The sequence below is a fragment of the Polyodon spathula genome, chromosome 23, assembly GCF_017654505.1.
Source record: "Polyodon spathula isolate WHYD16114869_AA chromosome 23, ASM1765450v1, whole genome shotgun sequence".
NCBI classification, from domain to species: Eukaryota; Metazoa; Chordata; class Actinopteri; order Acipenseriformes; family Polyodontidae; genus Polyodon; species Polyodon spathula.
Window position 1 is genome coordinate 22,868,091 of NC_054556.1, and position 27,579 is coordinate 22,895,669.

The window sequence follows — 27,579 nt, forward strand, 5'->3', positions numbered from 1 at the left end:
CTAGTTTGCACTTTCAGTTGTGATACTGCTGTGCAAGTCTGTAGTTGTGTAACAAGTGAATGTATTGCATACTGCATCATGCTGGGATACCATTTGAAAAGTGATAACCCACACATAACCACAGTAAGTACGCATTTCAAATAAATGAAATAGAAAACGGTCCGTCCTTGAAACATGGGATAAAATAAGACCTAGATTTTTCTAAAACACATGTGTCAACACAGAGCAGCATGAAAAAAAGTATAAAGATTTATAAATATATAGAAAATACATATAAAGAAAATGATTCTAGTGCAGGGGAGGGCAAATAAGTATAGCTGGGTATACCTCCTATGAGCCATATCCAAAAAGCTTTGACATACAAACTATTTCGAGTGTTTGTTTTAGTTTGTTTTGATATTTTATCAAACCGTTACACACTGCAGATGGTTCCATTAACAACAGTCTAGCCTTTAAAAAAACAACAACAATCTTTACTCATGCGTTTAAACTTTATAATTGGACCTTATGTTTTTACTAAAGTGAATGTACAGCTAAAAAATACTTGTCTGTATGACATAGATTCCTATCTAAAGTCTAGTTGTTTTATACATTTAAAAACTTGATGAATTTCAAGGGAAAACTTACAACCAAACTAAGGGCTTGATTTTCAGCTAACCACCTCCCAGTGTATTTACTTGTACAACATCAGATAGTCAAGTACACATTTTACATCTGGTATATTCACAGTTTTAAGGTGCTACTTTATTACAAAAGTATAAACTGCATCCATATTTTTTAAAATAATTATTTTACAATATAAAAAGAACATAATCTTTTGCACATAAGCACTTAATTTCACTTATTTTTACATGTAACAGACGAACAGAGCTGCCTCATTTATTTCAATAGATTTAAACTTTGCTTTGCCATAAAGAAAAATAAGTAAAACATTTAACAGAATTTGAACACAATTCTTGTCCAGGATTTACATAGCGCCAACTTTCAGCAAAACACATACATTGCCTTTTTGCCTAGAAAGTGAAAGCTTAAACGAAAATGTCATCATCTACTCAAAGAAATACAGAATACTTTATACACAAAATCATTACAAAAGTATAACTCAATAATCTAAACAGCAGTCAATCTAAATACAGTCCCTCCCCCCTCCTCTCCCAGAACTGTAGAATTCCTACTGCAATCCAACAACTCATGAACTAGTGATTTAGAGAGTACTGCATTTCAGAAATACCCAAAAACTTAACCATTAGGCAATCAAAGAGTTGATTTGGCAATCTGGGTTCCAAGAAGACACAGATCATAGCATCAAGGGAGGTGTCATGCTGCATTGTGCAAGTGTGGCTTTGGACAAACAGAATCTTCTTGTGTTTTCTATGGTGACTGTTGTCTGTGTTTATAGCACATTAAGGGCTGGGAGGGCCTTTCACCTCTTGGTCTGTGGTTGAAACCCAGCCAATGTCTGTAGTGATCACGAATAATAATAAAAAAAGAACTACAAAATAAAAGTGACTGGTGATATGAAACACCAAGGTGGACTGGAGGAAGAGAGAACTCTGAAATGTGCCTACATCTAGCCTAGTACAGTATTCTTGAAATTGCAATCTAATACTTCACTTGTATCAAGTGGTATGATAATACAGTACTGTATGTGCATGCAGCATGCTTAAGCAAGCAACTGGCATTAAGAGTGGTACCAAAAATACAATACACCTAAGCATGGCAGTGCCTCAGCCTGTTGTGTAAATTATTATTTTTTACTTACTTGTTTGTAAAAACAGTGCTTATAGAAAATACAGTGCTTTGTAACCTTGACTAAAGGGACAAAAAAAGTACATTGCAAAATACAGCGTCTTTCAAGCATAACTAATCCTGATATCAGTTCTTCCTTGTACAGCGTTTTTTATTCTTTCCCTGAGCTTTTTTTTTTTTTGTAGGTTTGCTTCTGATGGTACCTTTTCATAGGCCAAATAGAAAAAAATATTTTGTTTGCTAATAATGGAAATAAAACAGATTTTTGGGTACTGACCAAGGAGGGCCAGTCTCCAAAAAAACACTCATGCTCGTAATTTTGTCCTCCACATAATCATTACGCTTTTGTCTTTGGAATCTTCCCTCCATCCACAGGCTACCCACAATGTGTGGCAGAGGTTCCTGGAACTGCATCCTGACCTAGGAAGGATAACCCCTGTCATGCAAACACTTCACAGTCAGACTACGGGTACATCAGTGCTATCTGCAGGGGCTGACTAACCAGTAAGGGCAGTTTTGAGTGAATTTTACAACTTCAAGTTAAGAAACCTTGTCAAACCAGTCAAAGTGTAGTGAAATGCATACATACCTAACATGCAGTTATTACAATGCACTTCCTTCTCAAAGTATCTAAAGTTTAACAATGTGACCTAAATGTACTCAAAAACAGATCCCACTCATTAGCCAACCCTTACCCAACTTTGATAGAATGAATCTAAATCCAATGTAAACCACCGCTGTTGATTACATTATTAATGTGTCTCTTCACTGGTATGACAACAAGTAAATGCAGGTGAGGAACTTTACTTTCATTGCTCGGCTGTGCATCACAATAGATTTGTTGAGTGTGATTAACAAAGTGAAGTACGAGAATGATACACAAGTGTTGAGAGTTGATGATTATCATTTTGTTTTTTTTGGTGGGTCACTATAGTCCCGTCACGTACATCTCGATGCCGTCGTTAAACATGAAGACGGTTGTGGTGCTTGTTGTGGCTCCTTGTTTCAGGTCACTGATGTTTTCGTACAAGTTCTCGTCGGAGCAGGGTCTCAGCGGCACCCTGTTCTTTATCTTCTTGCCTGCCGGGGGGCCGGTGGGCTTTTCTCTCTTCCAGTTGGCATCGATGGACTCGTACGCTGGGTCAATCTCCTCATTCCTGACCCAGGCCTTCTCGCCGATGGCTTCGTAGCTGGGTTCCTCATTGGGTTTCATTGCCTGGGCTCCTCCGACCCACGCTTGGGCTCTGTCGGCGTCATGCCCAGTGCCCTCCTGTGGTTCTGCTGACCAGCCCTGGTTCTGGGGCGGATTGTTCTCCTGGGCTCCCTGATTGAATGGGACTGGAGGGGAGGCGGGAGGTCTCTTCTTGAATGGTTTGCACACTTTCGAGTACATATCTGATATCTGAGAAGAGAGGAAACAGAAGGATCCTTAGATACAATCCACAGTCTGATTTCTTGTAGCTTGCCATCTGGTGTACGGTAATTCACCATATTGTTTTGACCGTTACCGCCTACCCTCAATCTTTTCCCGACATGTGTTTTTGATCAGAACCGAGCAACAACATCCATTATCTTTCATCTGCTGCACAAAGAGTTGAAAGGCTAATGATACAGATGGGAAAAATAAGCACACAAAAATGAGCCCTTTACATTTTTTAACAGCACTCTAGGAAGCTTTGCTAGTTACACTTTGATAATTGGATACTTTCAAAAATGATGACAGCACAATGCTTATTAATGCAGTGTTACACAATGAATCCCATAGGGACTTAAGAAGCATTAGACTTTAATGACATTAAAAATGTAAATCTAATTACTAGAGTGTCATCTTCTAGCACAGTTTTTTAATACTCCCATGTGAGCTGAAAAAATGATCATAATTAAATGCAATAGCAGCAAAAGAAGATTGTGTATTTTACAAATCTAACAAAGCGCTCTTAGTTTAAATCATGTGATCTGAGAACTGTGCCTTAAGGAGACAGCTAGAGTATCTCTTAGGACAACATTATACAGGAAAGAAGTAAGGTGGAAAAACAACCATGCTGCTAGCTGTGTAAGTCATGTATTTTTCTTTTATGGCTCCTGCATAAAATCTGGCAAGGGACAGTTATACAAAGCCTATTTTACAATATGGCATTTCTTTCCAGGGCCTTGATAATTTGGCTGTTATGCAACCTGCAATAAGTATAGGCCAGGGCACCAGACAGCATCAATCACTGTGAAAAAAGATTGGCTTCTGAACTCTGGGTTCTAAATAAATGATTGATTTTATTGGGAGCTCTAAATGGCCTCTACCAGGAGAATGTAAAAGCGTCCTTTTAAAAGTTATACACGAGACCTACAATAGGAATTTACACACATACAGGAAATATTAACATGTTAAAATAATTGGATTGGTTATTATTATGACTTTCCAGCCATACGTTTCAGGTGATCGTGTTAGAAAATAAGACCGGGTCCATGCGTTCCATGTTAAAGACAGCAAGCTTAACTGTGCAGCTTTATTGTGGTTACACTGATACACCAGGAAGGGTTTAAACTTTTGTGCTTCACTGCCTCCATGCAACAGGAAATCACAAGACGTATTTGGAAAGTGCAGAGCAGCTGTCAAACATGACTTGTTGCTCGTCATCTTCCACTCACATGCTGTCCGAGATTGCTTGAGAGGTCAGAGCAAATGGAACAAAAGCTGGACTTACTGTGGTTATTAATATGAAGAAAGAAGCGAGTCACAAATATACACTTTAAAATACAAATGCATTCAGTATTACTATTATTTCACTAGGATAGAACATGTTTATGCTAATAATTCTAGTCATTTGTTGTCCAAACATGTGTCTGGGAGTACCCAGTAGAACCCAGTAGAATTCATAACTACAGATTTACAGGTTACCACATTGTTATCTCTTAGGAACAAAGACTTATTCTCTTCTGTTCTTGCGGATATCAGTAGCAGACTCACCTACCACCATGTTAATAATACTGTAAGGTTTCAATTGTTTTCATATTAACAGGATATGACAAACACAAAACACGGGCAAGTCTTAACCTGAGCGCATAATAGCTTTGCGGTACTTAAAACAAATCAGACCACATTCACTTCTAGATGCCTAATGCGTGGATCAAATGGGATTCAAATGATGCACAGGCTGAGCTTGACGGAAGAGCACGTTGCAACTTGAAATGATTTTCCCCAGAGTCAGTCCTTTATAGAGATCCTTTTATATCATGCCAAACAAACAGAAGAGTTTGGCTGGTTGGCTATGCAGTGAAAGCCCTAAAACACATGCAACCAGGCTTGCACTGTATATGCCGGGACAGAACCACTGAATGGAACATTCCTGGCGTACCCTGTCCAAATCTTAAAGGCTTAAAGCAGGGGTAGACCAGTCCATTCCATTTCCAGACTCACTATTCAATTGACCCTGCTGTAGATCAAGTCAATAATTAAGGACTTGGATGGAACAAGGCCTTCCACTGCAATGGACTGGAAGAGACGATACTGTCTACCCAGACGGCTTTTAGAGAATTACATTGTTTCTCTGTTAATTAATCCAGCACAGAGAGATTTAGATAAGTATGTATTTGACCTGTATTTAAATTTAGCCAGGGTCTTCCTACAGTAACAATTAACAGACAGGAGAACTGGAAAGCACTCTGTAATTAAATAGCAGTAAAGTGCACTGCACCATTAAACGTGTTGTGACAGGGCATTAATATTAAGCTTCAGGTAATTCAGTGAAGCACTGACCTCATCCGCATTGGCAGGTCCCGGGGTTAGGCCCCCAGGGGAGAAGTTCTGCACCCCTGAATTTCCTGGGTAGAGGGTTGATCCATCACCATCTTCCGGGGGCTTCCAGATATACTGCTCCCCATTGCCAACAAAGCCAGAGTCCTGCATCACAAAGTGGATATGAAACAAACACTGATCAGCTCTGTTGGCACAGCAGATCCATGGTACTAATACTGAGGTAACACAGGGTCAGGTTTACAAAGCTTTTGTTCAAGTGCAGTTTTCACCACGTTTTCTAAAACTCGTTCTGCTAGTATAACGTTTTGAAAAAAGTGGTGCACTGAAGCGAAGTTAGTCCACATTGTGCATCTTCATATTTCATCGCCCAATATGAAATGTATCATGCGTGTGTATTGGTATTGTTACATGACGACACATTTATTTTCCTATTTACCAGCATCTTTATACTTCAGGCTGACAAAACCATTACAGCAGCTTCTTTCAGCATTCTGAATACAGATATTTATCACCGGTGACCGAGAAACCAGTGATCCACATCCAGAGGCTTGTTTAAATAGGTTATAGTACATTTTACACATTGACATCATCTGCAAAGCATGGTCCTACAGTGCAAACCATGTGGAAGCTAAAAATGAATTTCAGTCTCTGTTGCTTTTTTAATTTTTTTTTTACAATATATTTAAATGTCAAACCTGGTGTTTGACAGGTTTAATTTCTCTCATAAATTTGTATATATAAAGAACAAACTCAGCCAGAAAGGGCATCTATTCATAACTCCGGACAGACCTCTTAAAAGTGCTTGCTTCTTGGAACACATTTAGAAAGTAGGGTCCAGCAAACATATATAGGAGCCATTTATACGCCTTCAAGAAGGCGGCAGACATGGATATTTAGCATATTTAGATATTGGCAACTTCGGCTCACATGATTCTCTTACTCATCCTGAGCGTGTTCCTTAAAAAAAAACGTTGCAGTAGGATACCATGGTCCAAGTGTAGTGAACAAGCGTTCCTTCCCCTTCATGACAGTTCATGCACTATCCTCCATGTATACTGTCATTTGGTGTCCACTCTATAGCTTCACAATGCTGCCGTGAACGAAATTTCCTATTGAAATGCTGCAGTTAAGTTATCCTAATGACAAACTGTACACATATCAAGAAGTACTATGATTCTTTTATTGCTCTCCTATGAACATATCTAGCACAAGGGCAATGAAAAGAAACCAAATTACTCAGTCAATATATATGTATCATGCAAACCTATACCTATAACAACATGTATTTCATTATTCTTGTAATCAGTGAGTTATTTGTGTGCCATACTAAATCTCCTTCACACTTGTAACACAGCAAATACATAATGGCCGCCTTCCAAGCACTGTATCTACAGTACATAGCAAATCAAGTGTGTGTCAACTAACTTGCACTGTACGGAAGACAAAAGTGAATTTGACATACTGTCTCTGAAATGTGTATGCTACAGAATAAAAATATGTTTTCATTTTATTGAAATCAATTTTCCTATTTGAAAACCAATACTATTAGTAAAAGCATGCATGCCTACTGATATAATGTTTAATTGAGGCTCACAAAAAAATCCCATGGTGCTTTACTGCAATTTCTTAAGCTTTTTACCATGGAACAGCATACATAAAAAAAAAAAAAAATCATTGACTGGGAGCCCAAGGAATTGACTGAAGCCATAAAAATGTCAATGTCCTCATTTGAGGACAGGCTACTTTGTAATGTTTTGGGTAAGCATTTATAATATATATATATATATTAATGAGTAGATAGTAATTAAACCTTATTTTCTGTGGTTCTTTTTTGTTTTTTTTCACTATAAAGGTTATGATAATCACACACAGATCAATATAAAGCATCCGGAGATGATAAATAACTAGAGCCAGAAAAATATCAACATATACTTGGGCATTCCTCTGTTCCCTCTGAATCGCGAAACGAAATCGCCACGTGACTCGTTTAGGACAACAGGGAGGGGGACAAAATTTGCCATGACGCCCACACCAAAGCAAATATAAAGCACAGCCTGCCTCCCTGAATAACTGTCACTGCCCTCTGGTGGATATTACTGCTCTATGACAGGCAACCCAACTGACTGAACCGATATCAAATACTGTACTGGTCTTTACTTTGAAGGATGTTTAAACGACTGTTTATGGATGAGACTCAGTCTCCACTCAGTTGTATTATTTTTATATACACTGAACAAAAATATAAAATGCAACATGCAACAATTTCAAAGATTTTACTGAGTTACTGTTCATGTAAGGAAATCAGTCAATTAAAATAAATTCATTAGGCCCTAATCTATGGATTTCACATGACTGGGAATAGAGATATGCATCTGTTGGCCACAGATACCTTAAAAAAAAAAAAAAGGTAGGGGCGTGGATCAGAAAACAAGTCAGTATCTGAAGTGACCACCATTTGCCTCATGTAGCGCGACACATCCCCTTCGCATAGAGTTGATCAGGCTGTTGATTGTGGCCTGTGGAATGTTGTCCCACTCCTCTTCAATGGTTGTGCGAAGTTGCTGGATATTGGTGGGAACCGGAACACGCTGTCGTACACATCGATCCATAGCATCCCAAACATGTTCAATGGGTGACATGTCTGGTGAGTATGCAGGTCATGGAAAAACGGGGCATTTTCAGCTTCCAGGAATTGTGTACAGATCCTTGCGACATGGGGCCATGCATTTTCATGCTGAAACATGAGGTGATGGCACGACAATGGGCCTCAGGATCTCGTCACGGTATCTCTGTGCATTCAAATTGCCATTAATAAAATGCAATTGTGTTCGTTGTCCGTAGCTTATGCCTGCCCACACCATAACCCCAGCGCCACCATGGGGCACTCTGTTCACAACATTGACAGCAGCAAACCGCTCTCCCACATAACGCCATACACGCTGTCTGCAGTCTGCTCGGCACAGTTGAAACCGGGCTTCATTCGTGAAGAGCGTACTTCTCCAGCGTGCCAGTGGCCATCGAAGGTAAGCATTTGCCCACTGAAGTCGGTTACGATGCCGAACTGCAGTCAGGTCAAGACTGACAGTTTGTGCAGAAATTCTTTGGTTGTGCAAACCCACAGTATCATCAGCTGTCCAAGTGGCTTGTCTCAGACAATCCCGCAGGTGAAGAAGCCAGATGTGGAGGTCCTGGGCTGGCGGCATTTTGTTGTGTGACAAAACTGCACATTTTAGAGTGGCCTTTTATTGTCCCCAGCACAAGGTGCACCTGTGTAATAATCATGCTGTTTAATCAGCTTCTTGATATGCCACACTTGTCAGGTGGATGGATTATCTTGGCAAAAAGGAGAAATGCTCACTAACAGGGATGTAAACAAATTTGTGTACAAAATTTGAGAGAAATAAGCTTTTTGTTTTTTGCTTTTTCTGGGATCTTTTATTTCAGCTCATGAAACATGGGACCAACACTTTACATGTTGCGTTTATATTTTTGTTCAGTGTATTTAGCAGTCCAGGTATACCAGGATAATGATATATTTGGGGCATAGAAAAAGTGTCACAATTATCACTGAAATGCAAATTCAATTGTCATGAGAGAGATTTCATAATATAGAAACATAAACATGACCATGTCAATCTTTTTATTTATTTTTTTTAATGTCTAGTTAACTTGATTTAATGGGCAGAATGGAGACTGGAGAGAAAGAAATAAAAAAAAAAAAACATGCATACAATTTCAAAGCAGCGCCACACACAAAGCTAGACAGTTGCAGCATCTTGTTTATGGCAATTATTTTGGTTGATCCTGTCGCTCCCATAAATCCGGTCCTGTCTGCAAGAACCTTGATTTCTGTATTATACTGTCAGTTCAATCCCTCCCACAGTTCGAACTGTCTTGAACACACGCTTGCTAACCCTAACCCTAACCCAAACCCAAACCCAAACCCTAACCCTAACCCTAACCCTAACCCTAACCCTTGGTAACTAAGCGGTTAGCCATCATTATCTTAACTGTCAACAAATGAGCTCTAAATAATGTCAAAACCTGTCATATTTCTTTATTCTCAGGGATCAGAAAACATCCCACCAGCAGACACTTGAATTGTCCTGTGATGAAAGCTTAGACTGTGGCATTGTAATGTGATGCGGTACAAAAACCCTAAAAACACATTTTAAAAGGTCTTTAGAAACAAAGTTTATAACAGCAGAGATCCTTTTTGCAGCTGCCATAACCTTGCTCAGAACGTCACAACAATCAATGATCTAGCTTTGCTGCAAATCGGTTATCTCTATGTCTGTAACAGTCGGCATTATTGCCTAATCAGACAATAAAATAATTTTAGATCCCAGAATAATAGATTGATAATCAACAGCCAAGCCAAAAGAACAACATGTCTCTTGATGGGCTGTAAGGTTCTGGATAACCTACCTATGCCACCCTGACACAACATAAACCCACCTTTGGGAAGGAATGTGAATAGAAAGCGTCCACGTCGTTTATCCTTGGGGGATCATGTTTGCGTTGACCAGGGAGCATCTCTGGGTTTGAGTAGCGGGTTTCCTGCTCTGCTGGCTTGGGATTGTTCTGAAGCTGCTGCTGCTGCTGGGCCTTATCGGCCTTCCTGACTTTCCGCACACAGGCATACTCTGCGGTCACAGAGTTCTCAGCCTGCCTGCAGGGCTCCTGGCTGGGAGAGAGCTCCACGCTGCCGTTCCCATGGCACTGGGGAGGCTGCTTAAAATGCTTGGGCAGCACAGCAGAGGCGGCGGCGGCTGCTCCAGTCTCATCCCTGCCCCCCACACTCTCATAAAGGGCGTCTTCAGGGCCGCGGGGTTGAGAAGAGCGCCTCCCCACCTCTGAATATGTGTGGTCTTTGTCTTCGCCAGGGCTCAGCGGGAGTGTGGGGAGCTGCCTGTTCTGCGGACATCTTAAATCCCAGTCAGATCGACGACTCGGGAGATGGAGCAGGTCCATGCTGACCGGTCGGTTTCTGGTACCCTCTAAAAGAGAAACAAGCACACAAGCACTGAGAGAAGAGGAACTCTACACAGCAGATATGAACATCACTGTGTTGTTGGAGAGCAGTTACTAAATGGATGGTAACTAATACTATAAAAATGCACACTGTCATTAGCTGTTCATAAGAGCAAGTGTGGAATCTGTATATGTAGGTATATTTAATGTGCGTTTATATATATATATATATATATATATATATATATATATATATATATATATATATATATATATATATATATATATATATATATAATTCTGGACACTTAAATGCAAGTGTTACAATGTAAATACAATTCAAGCAATTACATGTCAAAACTACAACCTGGTGACTTAATGAATCTGCTGTTTTCCAAACCTCATAAACAGTTCTTACTTTTCCCATTGCATGGTATCTTCTTCATCTCATGAAGTCTTGTATCAGATTTGCTGATAGACCGGAGTTGTGTCTGTCTGAGCAAAGACTGTGGAATGAGAATAGGAACAATAAGAGCTTTCAGACTGTTTCGAAATACCCAGGACAGAACAGCCACGGACACTAAATCAAAGAATAGCTGTTGATGAAAGTACAACAGGATCAAATAGGACACGGACGTGGGGAATGTTTACTGGGATCCAGCATAGTACAGTACAGTTCACTTTGCATTACTAAAAGGATAATTCAAAATACCATTTCCACCAGTTTCACCCCATCAATCTGGACCTTCCTTGTCTTCCCTTTCCTGAAATATAAAAAAAAAAAAATAGATCAAGAGATTTTACACTGTAATAATGTGCTAACTGTACTGAAAACCAGAGAAACCCTACTCCACACATGAGAACACTTCAATGAATGTAAAGATGGGGGAGGTTAGCAAGGACCGAATTGAAACAACCCTGCTGTTTAAAATAGTGCATAATAAAAAAAAGGCCTCAGTGTCATAACTCATCCAGAGAGAAGAGTGCCCCCTAGCATCGATACCACTTCCTGCAACAGCTGGCATTTGCTGGCATCTCCCATTCAAGTATTAACACACCCAGGCCTGAGTTAAAACAAAGGGTATGGCTGCGATGCTCAAAACTGTGAGGCAATCCGAGCCTAGGCTAGCTTTCGACAACGCTAACAATGTGGAAGGTGAACTACCATACGAGATAGGATCTTCTCCTCTGCTGTAAGAACACGTTGACAGTTCAGCCCTCCACATCTCCAGCATACTGTAACTAATGATGCAGACCCCGCAATGCATTACCGATTTCCGCACCCAATCCCATCTTAGCTATTGCAACATCCAAGGCCTCAGTTCTGGCCTCCAGTAACACAGAGCTGAAAGTATTCAATACAAAAGCTTTGAAAAAGTAGCTTGGCAGCAGTCTGCATTCCAAAGCAAACTGACTAGACTTGCCAATAGCTTGGCAGCTTAAATAAACAATGCCTGCAAACCAGACAGATCATGTTTAATGGTGCCACAGCAGCTTTTGCAGCCCTGTACTGCCATTCAGTTTTTGTTGGAAGAACATTGGTCACAAGCACACCGAAGGATTGTCAGACTTCTTTGTTCATGATACAGAAAAACTTTACTTTTACACTGAGGCAGCCAGCAGTTTTAACAAGACTCAAAATGTGAACCGATCTAAATTCCTGCAATGTGGCCCACTAAGCTTAGAATCTTGAAATTCCCACTGTAACAGTGGCATAGTTCCAAAACTTAACACAGTACAAATGATACACACAACAGTTGTGGTTCATGATAGCATTACTAGCCGCTGCAGCTGGTATTGCTCTTAACTGTCACTGCCGTCAATTTCCTCGAATATAAAGGACACTGTCCAATACAAACCACTTTGCGATCAGAAGGACTGATTCTCATCAGATCCTGCTGTCAAGCCAATATGTTTGCTGACCAGTAGAGGTCGCTGATGAGGTATACCTATCCCCAGATGGTTTTCCTCCCTAACTGCAGGTCAAAGGCCAATACTAGGCTTAATATGGGTCCCCAGACAAAATCTTCAGATCGTCACCTTGGTGCAAACTGGATTGCTTCTGATCCATTAGGAGCTTCCTATCTCTCCGACCCACCAAACCCATTTTCTAAAAATAAACTGCCAGTAAAAAAAAAAAAAAAAACAAAAGTAGACTTTAACCTCATAGAAAAGTAGTCCATCAAAACAATCAAAATTCATCTACTTTGTTTTGAAAACAGTGTCTTTGCTTAAATTCCACTAAATGTTACATGAAATATAAAATATTAAAATTAATTGATCTCATATTCAAATTAACAGTCCCTGGTTTGAAATCAGTAATGTAAAACATATTAAATCATCTTCAGTCAGTTGTGGTTCATATGAAATGGTATTTCCAGTCTCAGCAACAAGACCACAAATAATGTGTTTGATGTTTGCCACGTGGCTTGCAATGCCTGTGTCTCAGGAGGTGAAGCTTCACATCAAGCACACATTCTCCTCCATGGCTCTCTAGTGAATTTTAGGCTGCGATTGTTCTTAAGTTGCATCATGTATACAGTCCATGAATAGGAGCTGAGCTCTTTTGAGAAGCATTGCATTGTTTTCCATTAATGTGCGGCTGCAGTGGGAACACCATTATACTGAAGACCTGAGCTTACTGGTTGTGGCTTTACGACGTATTTAACTTGAGCAGAATCATTTATGAATTCAAATCACCAAGAAAACCATCAAAGAGGATGCTAACCAGAATTACAGATGCAGCGTTGGAAGTGCCAGTATCAAGTGATTATAAGGAGAGTGTATGTGGACAAGCACAATAAAAACGCGAGTCATTACTCCGCTGCCAGCACAACTATTTTATGTTCTGTGTTTTAAAGAAAGGCTTACAGCAGAGGTGTCCAAAGTTGGCCCTTCTACACTTAGTTTTTGTTCCAACCCTGTTCTAAATTGTTTAATAAATTGATCTAATTAAACCTCCACCCAGACCCTGAAGTAGTTAACTACAGCATTTTACCTATTAAACCTGGATGGATTGCCCTCCATGACTGTGACTGGACACCCTCTGACCTACAGTAACACAGTATAGATGGTAAAATGTGTCTGCTTACTTCTTGCATCCTACACACAGCAGTACAATGAGAGCCATGACCAGGAAAGCAGAGGCAGCAGCAACAGTTCCTAGGAACAGGTCCTTGCCGTGTGAGGGAGACACTGGTGTTCCCTTCGAGCTAGTCAGCAAAGAGGCCATTGATGGAGACTCCACTCAAATGTATTTACTCCGAAGAACTGAAAATAAAATAAAAAGACGTTATGGAGTATAACACTTTAGTTATTCAGTTTTTACCAAGAAAGACAAAAGGGTACTGATGTTAATTAACCTTTATTTTGCCCTGAACCCTTAGAGAATTAATTAGGTGTTTCTGAAGAGTATTATATAAGCTACTGTGTGAATATAAAGAGATATGGTTAAGAAGAGGAACATCTTTTTTTTTTAGGACCTTATGCAAACACTAAGTTTGTTTTTCAATTTGAAGAAAAACTGGGCTATATTATTTCTCCATACACCCCTCCCCATGCCTCCTGTTCTAAATCATATGATCCCTCTACTGTCGAAGCCTATCTTCTGTCTTAACTCCACCCAGACACACCCATCCTGCCAACAGCTGTTAACTGGAATATGATATACATCACATGCTTGGCGATTTGTTAATGCTGTTTAATTGCACTCCAGTCCCATTGAAAAGGGCAATTTCTATGCTTTCAAAACATAAAACGGAGGAAGAAAAAAAAAAATCACAGAACATCTGTTAGGATGGAACATCTGTCTGGTGGGAACTGAAGCTCACTGTATTATTTAATGAATGCCATTAACACTTTTCAAACTGCATCAGAAGTAAAGTTATTTAAAAACCACAAGCACAGTGACAACATGGTAAAGCATAATGCTAAACTGCAAAGTGAGTTTATATATAGTAGGTAAAATTGTATGCTACAAACACTTCATAGGGTTGAAATAATTTCCGTATGCTGCCAAGCCTCTGGAAAATAGAGGGTTATCTACAAGGGACACCAAAATATCCTGCATCACAACAGCTCTTTATGTAGTGAACAGCACTTGGAGCTTGTAACAGTTCACGCTCTTAAATTACAGGTAAAGTCTAATCATGTTCAAATGTAAGGAAAATAATGAAAAGAGTGGGTGAGGGGATCTGGCTGCTCTCACTCTGTATACAGCAGTCACCGTAACCTATTATAAATCACAAAAAAACAGACCTCCTACTCAGGAGCTATTAGGGTATTAAAGTAAAGTGCTGGATGTCACAGAATTTTCTAATGTTGAATTCTGATAAAACTGAGGTCATGCTTGTGGGTTCACAGCACCAATTATAAAATTCTAATTTATATAAAACAGATCTTAGCAGCCTTTCCTCAGAACTAAAACTTGAAGCAAGAAAGTTGTGGGTCATTATTGATCCTGTTCTATCATTTGATTCTCACATTAGGAAAATTACTAAAGCATCTTTTTATCATTTCAGAAATATAGCTAAACTTTGATCTATTATTTCTGTATCTGATGCTGAGAGGCTAATGCATGCCTTTGATTCAGCAAGAATCGACTATTGTAATGAACTTTTATCTGCGATTCCAAAGTATTTAGTATCTCGCTTGCAGCTTATTCAGAATGCTGCTGCAAGAATTCTAACTAAAACCAGAAAAGGGGAACATATTACTCCTGTCTTGGCCTCCTTACACTGGCTTCCTGTGCAGTTTCAAATTGATTTTAAGATTTTATTTTTACTTATAAGTCCCTTAATGGATTAGAAACCAGTTATTTACAAGAGCTGTTGATCCCATACACAGGCCTTTTTATTATAGTCTTTTTATTAATGATATCCATTATTACAGGTTTTATTTTTTACTATACATGATTGGAAACGTATTTACTTTTATTGAAAATAGTCTTTTGATTATAGTCTTTTTTGTGTTATTTTAATGTTTTATTATGCTGTGTGTGTTATGTTTTCTGTAAAGCACCTTGGGGTCTATGACAAAGTGCAAATAAATGAAATGAAATAAATAAATAAATGAATTGTGCCAAGTCTTCTGCACAGGCGTACTGGTTCTAAACACTGTACAATGATCTACTGGAATTGCGATTCCAGCTTGGTAGTATAAATCAGATGCATCCTGACATACCCTTCTATGTAATTGATACTGTAACTAAACCAAATGTTAACACCACAGAGAGAGAGAGAGAGAGAGAGAGAGAGAGAGAGAGAGAGAGAGAGAGAGAGAGAGAGAGAGAGAGAGAGAGAGAGAGAGGTATTAGTAAGGAAGTCTTTATCAGCCACAGAATGTATTCCCTGATCCTTTAATGGACACTCACACAGAAAGCCCCATATGCCATCCTTTTGCAGGATTAAATTGTCCGGGTGACCTTACCAGTTATCACCAGGAATTAATATGGTTGTTATGAGGGCTGAGCCCTTTCTGACAAAATTAGATGCTGTAAAAGGGTCACTTTGAACAATTTAGCGGTTTTGATCAAATGACTGCTGACAGGAATTCCAAAGTACCCATGCAACTTAGATGGAGCATCCAGTACATATATGCAGCAGGTACTGTTATCCAGCAGAGGAAAAGGGTTGGCCTCCCAGAGTTTCTGATACAGATGTATCGCATTGCAAAGACCCTCCTTCGTCTTAAAACCTCATGGGCTGCTGACGTGCGGATTTAATATGAAATTGCATATGGTTTCTATTTTACTTCATAGAAGGAGGTAAACCTTTTACTGAAGCATTGCAGACTTATTCATATTAAACCCTTTTTACTGCTGCACAAAAATAAAATGTAACTGTGGATTCTGGTATGAATCATCTGTTATCCCATGCATCAAAATACTTTAAATAATTAACTTAATGCATTAAATAATTCATTTACAATTCAGCAGAAGTTTTCGAAAGGTTAGAGTGTATATGGCATCTTGATTTGGTTTGTTGATTTTGCAGTATTTGTATATCTAGTACTGGCACCTTCAGTCAAGTATGGAAACTACAGCTTAATTAAAGCCTTATTCTGTTTCTGCAGCACACAGTTGAGTCATATCACACAATTGTTAATTTTTTTCATAACAAATGCCCAGGTATAGATTCATGAATGAGGACAACTGGCTCTCAAAATATACCCATCCATATCTCAGCCAAAGGTAGTGTCACTATAGCGATGTGGGGCTACTGATTTTCTATTCTGGGGAATAGCAAATTCTGTTTTTCAAAAAATGACCAATTCCTTTTTTTTCCCCCACTTTTAATCAATGTACTGATAATTAAATATGGCATTTGAACATAAATATAATCTTGATAGGTAAAATTAGTAAATGAATAAATTCTTTTTTTTTTTAAATAAGAATAAGACATTTACAAAAAGCAATCATTGCAGGGGTAAGCAGATTGTATTTTATAAAACAAAACTATTTCTCTCTACTAAGAATAGAAAAATAAGGCTTTATTTGGCATTGGGCCTGAACACCACAGGTGCACATTGCTTAGCTTTAAAAGTTGCCTGCTGTCCTGTGCTGGTAATTTTGTTAGGGTATGATTTAAAAAAAAAAATGCTGCTGTAATAAATTGATTAAGTTTTTATCTGAAAAAACAAAACAAAAACAAAAACAAAAAAACAAGAGCTTAAATCTGACTGAAATCTGAAATGGCACGACTGTACGTTATGGAACTAGTCCCTGCCTCAACATTTCCACTGTTCACTACACAGCAAACGGACTTGAAGATCTGGCCCATTCTTGACTGCCGTTTGATCTCTGTTCAGTACAGTTTCTACTTCAAAAAGGTGCTACGTGATTAATATTACTCTGCTTTAGAAAAACATTTCCGACAACACCAAGAAATAGAACACTGAACACTGCATTCTTTCCACTCGCTTTGCTGTTGCACCACCTTATACTGGTATTGTTCTGAAGATGCTCTGGTTGTGCAATGTACCCTTTCCTGCGATTGAAATGCCAAGGGTAACAGTTTGGATCAATGGAAGAGTCCAGTTAGTGCTACTTCTATTTCAAATGCCAATGCTTTATGTACATTATAATGAAAGGCAAATCAGGGTTGTACAAGCAGTAATTTAATGAGCAGAAGCGTTACAGCTGAAAAGGCTTACAGTTCGTTTTAATAAAAAAGAGGAACATCAGGATTTTGGCATCACACCAAATATGAATCCTGCTTTTGCATTCACGATGTATTCATTTTACACAAATAAGCAATTTAGTACATTTTGGTTCAAGGTAGATTCAGTAAGCCAAAGACGATGAATAGTTTTGCATTGTTCTTTTAACATTCATTCAAATTCATTTGCATACATTGCTTCCCTGTTATGAATAGCCCCTACTAGTAAGAAGCAGACAGTAACAAAACTTTATTAAAAGTTGAAAGCCATCGTTTTGTTACTGCTACAGAAAAACAGACATTTCTGCAGTTACTGATTTTCTTTAAAGCAAATATGATCTTAATAAAGGATTACAGCAACCAAAAAAAAAAAAAAAAAAAAATCCTTTTAATCAAGTGTGAACACTACTGGAAATTCAGTTTATAATGACACTGAAAGGGAAAACTGCTAAAGCGTGTAACAGAATCTGCACAAAGACAAGCTCTCTTAACTATATTTCAGTATTTCGTCTGGCACTCTGCTGGCAAGTAGCTATATACAGTATCTGAACAGGAACGAGTTAAAACTGAGCTCAGACTAAACAAACACCATTGTTATGTGAACTGACATTACACCCACAGCGAAACTAATCATTTTCCATAACTGGGTACATGCTGCAGTATAAACCATTAGATCATCCGCATTTCAAAATGAATCACTCTTTATTATACAAATGGCAGCTTATGTAGAAATTCGACGATTCAGGATGAATTTGGCTGTGAACCTAATGCTGGCAAGGTCACGAAGATTATGATAGAGTTTGGAATTCGTAAATTGTTTTTAATAAAGGTGTGCAGCAAATGGCTCCCAAGATATAGCCTACAATAACTTATCCAATCAGTATATCACAGTAACCTTTCTACACACCCTCGTCTGTTAAGAAACATCTACCATGATACATCACAATTAAAAAAGGGATTATTAGATACAGCTAAAAACCGAAGGCAGACCAATGATAATTATCAATCTTATGTTGTGGTTCTTTATCCATGACCTAGATGCAATATAAAAATGATTGATGTGCTCTACCTTCTCTGGAATATAATGACAGTCCGGTGTGCTGTATCAAACAGGGCTGTGGAGTGTGCTTTTAAAACAAACTGATGGTTTAACCATTATTCAGCAAACAGCACAAAGTTCAACAGAAACCTGTATGCCACAATCGCAGACTGGTATCTCTGTTTAAAAGTAGTTTAAAAAGTGCAGTGTTTATTTTTATCCTTGCCACTTCCTTTGTCATAAAAAGTAAAGAAACTCTGAGACTTGCCAACTCTGTTTCCTGTGAATTTATGTTGGTTTTTACAGTTCCTTTTCCCTCGTTCTCCCCTCCTGCAGTTGCTCATAACAGGTACTGTTCGTTTTACCAGCCACCCTGAATAGAACTGCAGGCTTACTCTTTCAGTTGCCAGCCATAGACATATGTAACATGGCTCTATCAGCAAGATGGTCCTTTTACTCAGGCCAGCGCTATCTAGTGAACACCTACTGTGGGTACAGTTTGCTTTTGTATTGCTGGCAATACAGATGTAGTCACTAGATTGCGCTGGCTCTTACACCGATAAAGACACTTTGACAGATATGTCTATGTCCAGTTAAAAATAACACACTATTTGAGTATGTACAATAAGAAGCAGTCAGAGCGATATTAAACAGTTGAGGGATAGAGAAAGAAAAACATTACAAAAAGCTTCCAGTGACCTGAATGACTGGAGCAATGATTATTTCAATGAACACCTCTCCAGCACACTGCTCATCATCATGAAGGGTGTTAGGTATTTTCTTGCACGGCTTTTGGGCAGTATGATTATTTGCAGTGTGTTTTTATTCATGATTTTACTTTACGTCTCTATTGCTGGTTGGAGCTGCTGCCTCACTATGTGTTAATTAAAGCTCAGAACACACTGCCCGATGCGATCGTCACATCTGAGTGGAGGAGGTCGCGTCGCACAATTTTAGAGTTTCTCCGGATGTTTGATCTGCCCTGGATGTCAGTACAGCTGCCATGGGGGCAAATAGAGGCTAAAACATACGGCTAATATATATATATATATATATATATATATATATATATATATATATATATATATATATATATATATATATATATATATATACACACACACACACACACACACACACACACACACACATTATCTTTTGATCTTTTGTTCTGGACTGACGGGACGACGATATCGGCACTAATTCAAATAATAATAGTATATTAATTTAATATGGTTTAGTGCAAAATGCAAATGTTACATGTATAATTTAATTATAACACTATAATTATAATAAATAAATAATTCGCCGTACATGTCGTCAGCAGCAATTTTAAGTATTCTGTAAGTATTTTGTCAACAGTTAAAAAGTACAATGATTATGGGTCTTGTTTTCAAAAGATTTCAGCAGGGGACATTGTATACAAACCAATGGAATACCTTTGTGTGTGTGTGTGTGTGTGTGTGTGTGTGTGTGTGTGTGTGTGTGTATATATATATATATATATATATATATATATATAAAATCTCATGCTATTGAGTGCATTGGTCAGTGTGTCCACGGCTATAGACAACAGGCTGCCAGTAAGCAAGTCACTCTGTGTATGATGGATAGCTCCCAGCTTGGAGACAGACCTAACTGCCATGGAAAGATCATCTGTGGCTGCTTTAGGGGGAAGGTGTCACACTCTCTTCTCTCCCTTAAACAACATAATATCTTCTTTTGGTTGGCGTGGATGGATGTTATCTATATTTGGCTTCCCTGAAAGGTGAATACCAGCTCAATTATTCTATTGGAGAATAAACTAAGCAAAAACACACTGACAGGGGACTTTACTTTCTGCAAAGACTAAATAAAAAGGCAAAAATGACCTCCAATATATCCAATTTTCTTTTGAATGCTGGATTGTTCTGCTGGGCAGACAGCATGTGGAGCACAGATGGGTGGAGGGTATTATTGCTATTACATCTCAATGTAGATATGGAATATGGATCTCTTCGCAGCATGAAACATAATTACCTTAACTATGTTCAGCACTTATTCCGGAGCACAGATACTCTACATACCTATCTTTGAAAGGTCTGAAGCACGCATATCTTTCTGTTCTTGGGGCATGTGTACAGCTCGGTGTTGCTTTGCAAAGCCCTGGTGTAAATCTCAAAGACTCAACTTGTTTGGTATGGTCTTGCAGCGTGCACCTGCAGCCTGGCGGTTTCTTTCATTTGCAGCCTGCAGTAGATAAGGCACACTCTGAGTTTGTTTTCCAGGAAACCCTGACACAGAGCGTCAGAGTGGTTTTAGGCAGGTCTTTCAGAGATCAGCCTGAAAAGTAGGTTACACACAAGGCAGGGCTGTTTGTCTGTTGCATGCCTCCCACATCCTTGCGTCTTGCAGAGAGACACTAAGCAAGCAGCATTTATTGTTCATAGAAACAAGCATGTTTCTTTCCATGTCAGGTTTGAATTAAACAGAAACACATACACAGACATGTGGTGCTGGAGAATTCTGGGTGTAAACGAGGAGGAAGCTAATTGTGTGGTTAGTATGATTATTATATATAGAATCTAGGGATAACTTTCCAAGATGCATTACATAGCTTTAATTGAAAATTAAAGGCACTCTTCAAATCATTACATATCAAGGCTGGTTTTTGTAGTGCAGCATATCAGCTTTGCACTGAGCATTGAAACCTGAGCAACACTAATAAGCTTCCTTACCTCCCACACAGCCAGCCTTTAATTGTCTTTTCAAATGTCATTTTCGTTGGAATAGTCAACAAAATGTATTTTTAAAAATCTTTCAAGCAGGCCAGGCAGCACTTTTATGTATGGCTTATAGCGGATGAATGTGTTAAGTGTGTTGTACTTGTATATACAGGTAGAACGCATCTGCAGTATGGTAATTTGCACTCTACGTTGCTTTTTGTGATAATTCATCAAAATTGATTTATTGCACCATGAATTATTAATAGTGCCCAGCAAGCAAAACCAATACAGTTTCATGCAGATTCTCTTTCATGTATTAAACCTTCTGGACACAGATTCACAGACATTCTTAAAAGCTCACAATCCCAATTTGTATTCGAACAAATGAAATTTTAAAACTACAAACTGTTTGCAATACATTGCACTCCCCTTGTGGAAGTGGAATACACATTGTGTTTTTTATGTGTTTAACTTGTATTTAAGTAGGACTAGCAGTGTTCCATTGCAGCTTGTAGGTTCCAAACAACTATAAGAATATCACTAGGAAAGTCTTGGGAATATTGTCTACAGTGGTGAAGGTATTAACAGCTCATTCTGAACGGGACCACCCGGCAGATTAGCAAAGGCCATGCACTGAACCAAATCCCCCATCTCAAGGGGGGTGGAAGACCAATTAAGCACTTCCCTTACATGGAAGTATTAGAAATCGCTCAGTACCTCTGCAGTCTCCATGACCAAAGGAAATCTCAGCTCTGGGAAGAGGGAACTGTTCCTTGCAGAGTGGTTAATGATCTGCCCTCTTCACTATGTAAGCAATATATCTTGTGGATTTCTGTTCCCTTACTGAGTCCACATCTACATAAAGTGGACCACTTACCCTATTGTCCTGTGCTACAGTGTGTTACTATTACTGTATCATGCACAAACATAATACTTTCTAAAATCAATTAGATTTATATACTGTATTTGGAAAAGAGGACCAGAAAAAGCATACAGTCCTGTTGTTATATATGACAGATTCTAAAGAAGAAACTATACATTTCATAAAGCATATGCTGATGTACATGCAGCTGTGCCCATTAGTATGGGCAAACAAGGTACTTGATCCATAGCCCAGATTATCTACAGTTCTGGCTCAAATCTAGCAAGATTAATATTAAGAGTCTGGTACAGTACACAAACATATCCCCTCTAACGTTCAATATATGTGCCACCATTCAAAGGTAAATAGGTATTTAATTAGAATTAAGGTTAGAATATTTGATGGAGAAACATGTCCTATGATAATAGATTACATTCAGAACTAGACTCTGAGAATCTTGAGAACCGCTGTTTAAATATTATCTACATTAATTGCATGTTAGGTATTTAATAACCAACAGTGCATTCAAACAGTGAAATGATTGAGCAGCCAAACCACAGGCAGTCAGTGGGCACTGACGTAACATCACTAAAAGCCCAGATAACTATCAATAGTCCCAAAATAAACAACTTTTACATCAGATGAATCATAGCAAATGCACAGTATTAGCATGGAAAAAGCAGTGCAAAATGTTTCTGTGAAAGCACTTTCCCACATTCACTGGTTTAATGAGAATGTCAGTTTTGAATCCTGTAAAGGGATGCTATAATCACTTTAACCCTGCCTGGGGCTAACTGGCACATTTCCAGCAATTCTTCCTTTAATGCACTCGAGATTATAGTTCATGTGCAATTTACTGATAAGGAAGGTTAATCTAGGGACACTTGAGAATTCTGCAAACCTGAAATTACTCCCCAGGGTTAAACAATACAACTACAAAACACATGTTAAAAGATTAAAAGAGAATTAATCATTTCATTTAAAAATTATGAAATGTATCCCCCCCCCCCCGGAAACTCAATATCCCAACAGAACTTCATTAGTATATGTAGCAGCTATCCTCAATAAGTTTTTGCAGTTATTGGTGTCAGGAACTGTACAGCAAAGCAAAGACTGTTATTATAGAAAACATACATTATTTACATGAAAAAATAACATTATCATGTTGTTTTTGTTTTATTACATCAGAAATGACAGGTGTTCATACTTTTAGAAATTCATAAAAGCCAGGAAACATAGGCCTAAGCCACAACATTCACACCCCAGTGTGTAGCCTGACAGACAACACACGAGATCTATGGACTCTGATAAAATCTATGGCTACAGGGGGTGAGGTTAATAAACTGAATGCATTAAAATATGTCAAAAAGGGTGCTTAAAAAGATGAAAATAGTCTGAGTCCCACCTTTCATTAATTTGGTTACAGTCGTTAAATAAATGACAACAGATGATCATTTTGGACACTTCAAAAACAAGGCCTGCGCTCACTGTATTTAATTATATCCAACTATTTAAAGCAGTTGAATTTGTACTTACAGTAGCATGAACAAGACTTTGAGCCGCTCCTTCTGAAGACCTACAGTGCTTTTTACTTCGGACATGCAAACCAGACCAGGCTTCTAAAATATGTTTCCCTCAAGCTTTTCTCTGCTCTGTTACAAAAAGTGTTTCTGGAAGCAGGATAAGCCTCAAACGAGATGGAAAACAAGCATCTACAGCATTCTTGGCTGCTCTCCCCGATGATCCCTGGCAAATTCAGCAGGATAACAACAAATAAGGGCTTTGTTCTCAGATGAGGCTTTAAACTTTCTTCCTCAGGTCCAGCGAAGGGCTCTCTGGCCTTGGAACTTATGAATGATTTAGAGAGGCTAGCCCACAGAAGCGTCACAAGAAGGAAACTAAATGAGGAGTGAAGTTGTTCAGCTGACCTGCCTCTTCTCTGTACTGTACTCAATGCAAAAGCTCTGAAGAAAATTCAGCTCTTCGAGAAGAGTGTGACCCTTATACATACTGATAAGACGCACAGACCCTTGTGCACCTTTAAGGAACTTCTGATGTCTGTGTGAGCACTCTGCAATAACAGCGGAAACTCTTGAGAACAACAAAATGATTGATACTTATAGGTGTTGTGCAAAACAACAGTGTCAGTCCTTTGTTTAAATCCACTGATCTTAGGTCAGATATAGGAAAAAAAACATTCAATAATGTAACCCACAGTATGTAGTATCATAGGACATTAAATCATTTCACACTCATACAGTGTTTAAGTACTCTTAGATGGAATGTGACATTCCAAACTGAGACTATCCCACACAGTACTACATTACATTGCATCTCATTGCATCATACTCCTCCTGGGTGTCAATTTTGTATGTTTGTAACGGCACACTTCCTCTGTCTGGAAGAAGCTTTGCAATAAGGAATCATAACAAAAAAGTCACTTCAGTCAGGTTAGATGTGCCTTGTACCACCAAAGCACCAAAGTTTTTCTAGTCATGTTCCCAACAGTTTGCCACCTGAACACCCAACCTAAATTGCACCAGCAGGATGCCAAAGCTGAGATGTGTTGCATTATTAGTCTGAGATGTCTGTCTTTCACCTCATTGCACTTACATACTTTAAACAAGGGAAGTCTTACTGCCTGCCTGTCTGGTGCTTTCATTAATTATTAAAACACATTTTACAGTCACTGCATTTTGTTCCCAAAAAGCATGAGCACAGATTTTTCTTTGTAATTTGAAGAAGCAAGCAAACCTACCAACCACATCTGCTTCAGTTCACTGTAATTCATTTTATCAATTTGGTTCCGGTCAAAAAATGTCTTACTGCTTACAGCATGAATTTAAGTAGCTGAAAGCATAAGCTGCATTATTGTACTTATTTTTTTACATTGAATTGTTTAACTATCAGATGGCTATATTTCAATGGTGTGGATTTTTGAGATGAATGTTGAAATACCCTTCCATTTTAAACTGGCTGAAGAGATGCATAATATAGCCTAGCACTGTACTGCAGTTGAGTAAAGCTTTTCAACTAAAATAAACCCACACCACCTCTCAATAAAACAGAACGTCTACTTAAAAGTACACTCGCTCACGTAGAAAAATTATAAATAATTCCCACAATGTTTGAACAGATACCTACAGCAGCATGCTATGTTTGAATACAATGCTATTTAAATACAGACTATAAGTACATAAACTCTCTAGGCCAAAAGCAAGAATGTTCTGTGAAAAGCACTGAAATTGTTTTTTGTTTTTTTTTAAAAAAACGAACTCGGGTTTTGTTTCAATCTGTATAGCTGGGTCGTCAATACTGTACTGTATTATAAATTGTGCATAAATCAAGGTTTTAAGTTTTTATTTACGTTATAATGTATTCATGATAGGGTATGGGGAGAGGTTTACAGAATTCCAGGCTTTGAAAGGAAAATCTTTAGTATATCTCACAACACTAGTAGAATGTCTTCCAAATATCTGTGTGCTGCAAAGGTAACAACATGTAGAGAATTAGGGAATGAATGCTCTTTGCCTTTCAGATTCCTTGTGCATGCAGGACCGCAGAACGCAATCAGGTATGGTGACTATAGATTTCCAAGAGTTCTACTGTGTGCTATCAACAGCGTGTGTTTGACTGTTGTGAATGAACACGGAACATGTGCAAATATACAGTGGCTTGCCAAGAAGCCCCTCTTGAAAATTAGATCCTGCACGTTATTAAATGGTAAATTAACACATGGAATTGAACTGCACTGAAAGCTGAACCTGATTAAACGAGTGGAGATCATTGGTGTTTTCACTCATGTTGAAAGCATGGGTGACACAGTAGAGGCTAGTACCATTCCTCCTTTGCGAAACCTCCTGTTTCATCCCCATTCTATACAGTATTTCTTCCTTGTGCTTCTCACCTTTTCCTGCATGTGAGCTGGCTCTCTAGTAATTAAGGGCAGTCTCACAGCGCCATGCACGTATTGTATAAAGAATGTAGTGGGATTACACTTATTGCTGCCTAGCAGCACAGGCACTGAAGCCTTTCTACAATAATCTCCTGCGTCACTCTGTTTATCACAATTACAAAAAGTGTAATTATATTACATGGATTCCCCACAACTGTGAATGTTGATTGATCAAAGTAATACTGCTTGCTTGATAGCAAGAACAGCTTGAATAAACAAAAGTTACTGTAAATGGAAATGACTGCTATTTCCAACATTTTATTGTATTACTTTTAGGTTGTTATTATATTAATCTGTTACCCAGGTAAAATAATACATTTATATATATATATATATATATATATATATATATATATATATATATATATATATATATATATATATATATATTTGTATATATATTATATTATATATATATGGGTCGTCAATTTACATATTTCGTGAAAGCATTTTGGTAAGGATGAGTTATTCCATAAGGTATCTGGAAGTTTCCGCCATTGTTTTCGCGAAACATGTACATTTGTGTAGATATAAAAACTCATATAATAAATATTATTATTATTATTATTATATTATTATTATTATTATTATTATTATTATACTGAATTGTTGCAAAAATGTAATAGCTGGATCTAATGGCTTGTGATGAGAGAATAACCAATTAATTCAATTTATATTGACATAGTCGATGAACAGTACACATTTTCGAGCTAGCAATTATCATCAATTAAATAATGTGCTGCCTCATTAAATTCTTGAACAACATCGATTTGTTCAGGACTCTGAATGTCACACGGACCCACCAAAAACACAGCCGTTTCTATTTGAGAATACTGCTAAATAAAAACTACGATAAACATACACAGCGCGGACACATTTATAAAATAGATTAAATTCGCTACATCGCATCAGTCACACTTTCTTTATCCAAACTGGCAAATTGAACAAATATAGTCACCACGACAATGCAAATAAGAAAAACCCAACATAAACATTTTACCCTACATATTTCAGCAGCATAGACATACTCACTCAGTGTCTCAAAGGTTTCCAAAGTGCAGTGGTGACTTCCAGCATCTCTAGTTCATTTTTAGACCCCGCTCTACTCAATGATCTTTCAAGAAGTACGAGGGCAGCGGAGGTCACAGTCTTTGATTTGCGCAACTTGCATGCAGCATTGCAATATTTTGTTGCTTCACTCAGCTTTTCAATTTGCAACAAGCTTCAGCAGTTAATCTGTTTTCGTGTATGCTTTATGAAAAACCGTGAGATTTGCCTCTGGTTTTACAAGCTTGCTCCATCTGTGCTCCGCTCCACGGCACAGCAGTACCATGTGATAGATAAAACACAACCCACATAGCACAGCGGCACGGTATTCCAAATGTGC

The 27,579-nt window shown here is 38.3% G+C and overlaps 1 protein-coding gene across 1 annotated transcript; it reads right to left on the minus strand.

Moving 5' to 3' along the window:
• Positions 1-477: 477 nt before the first annotated feature.
• LOC121298278 lies at positions 478-27,497 on the minus strand. Its single transcript, XM_041225312.1, has 7 exons — positions 27,225-27,497; positions 13,567-13,744; positions 11,187-11,238; positions 10,893-10,980; positions 9,959-10,500; positions 5,501-5,644; positions 478-3,151 (listed from the first exon to the last, which is right to left on the minus strand). Exons 2-7 carry the CDS (start codon positions 13,704-13,706, stop codon positions 2,678-2,680), a joined length of 1,440 nt encoding a protein of 479 aa, XP_041081246.1. The 5' UTR covers positions 13,707-13,744; positions 27,225-27,497; the 3' UTR covers positions 478-2,677.
• Between the last annotated feature and the right edge of the window lie 82 nt (positions 27,498-27,579).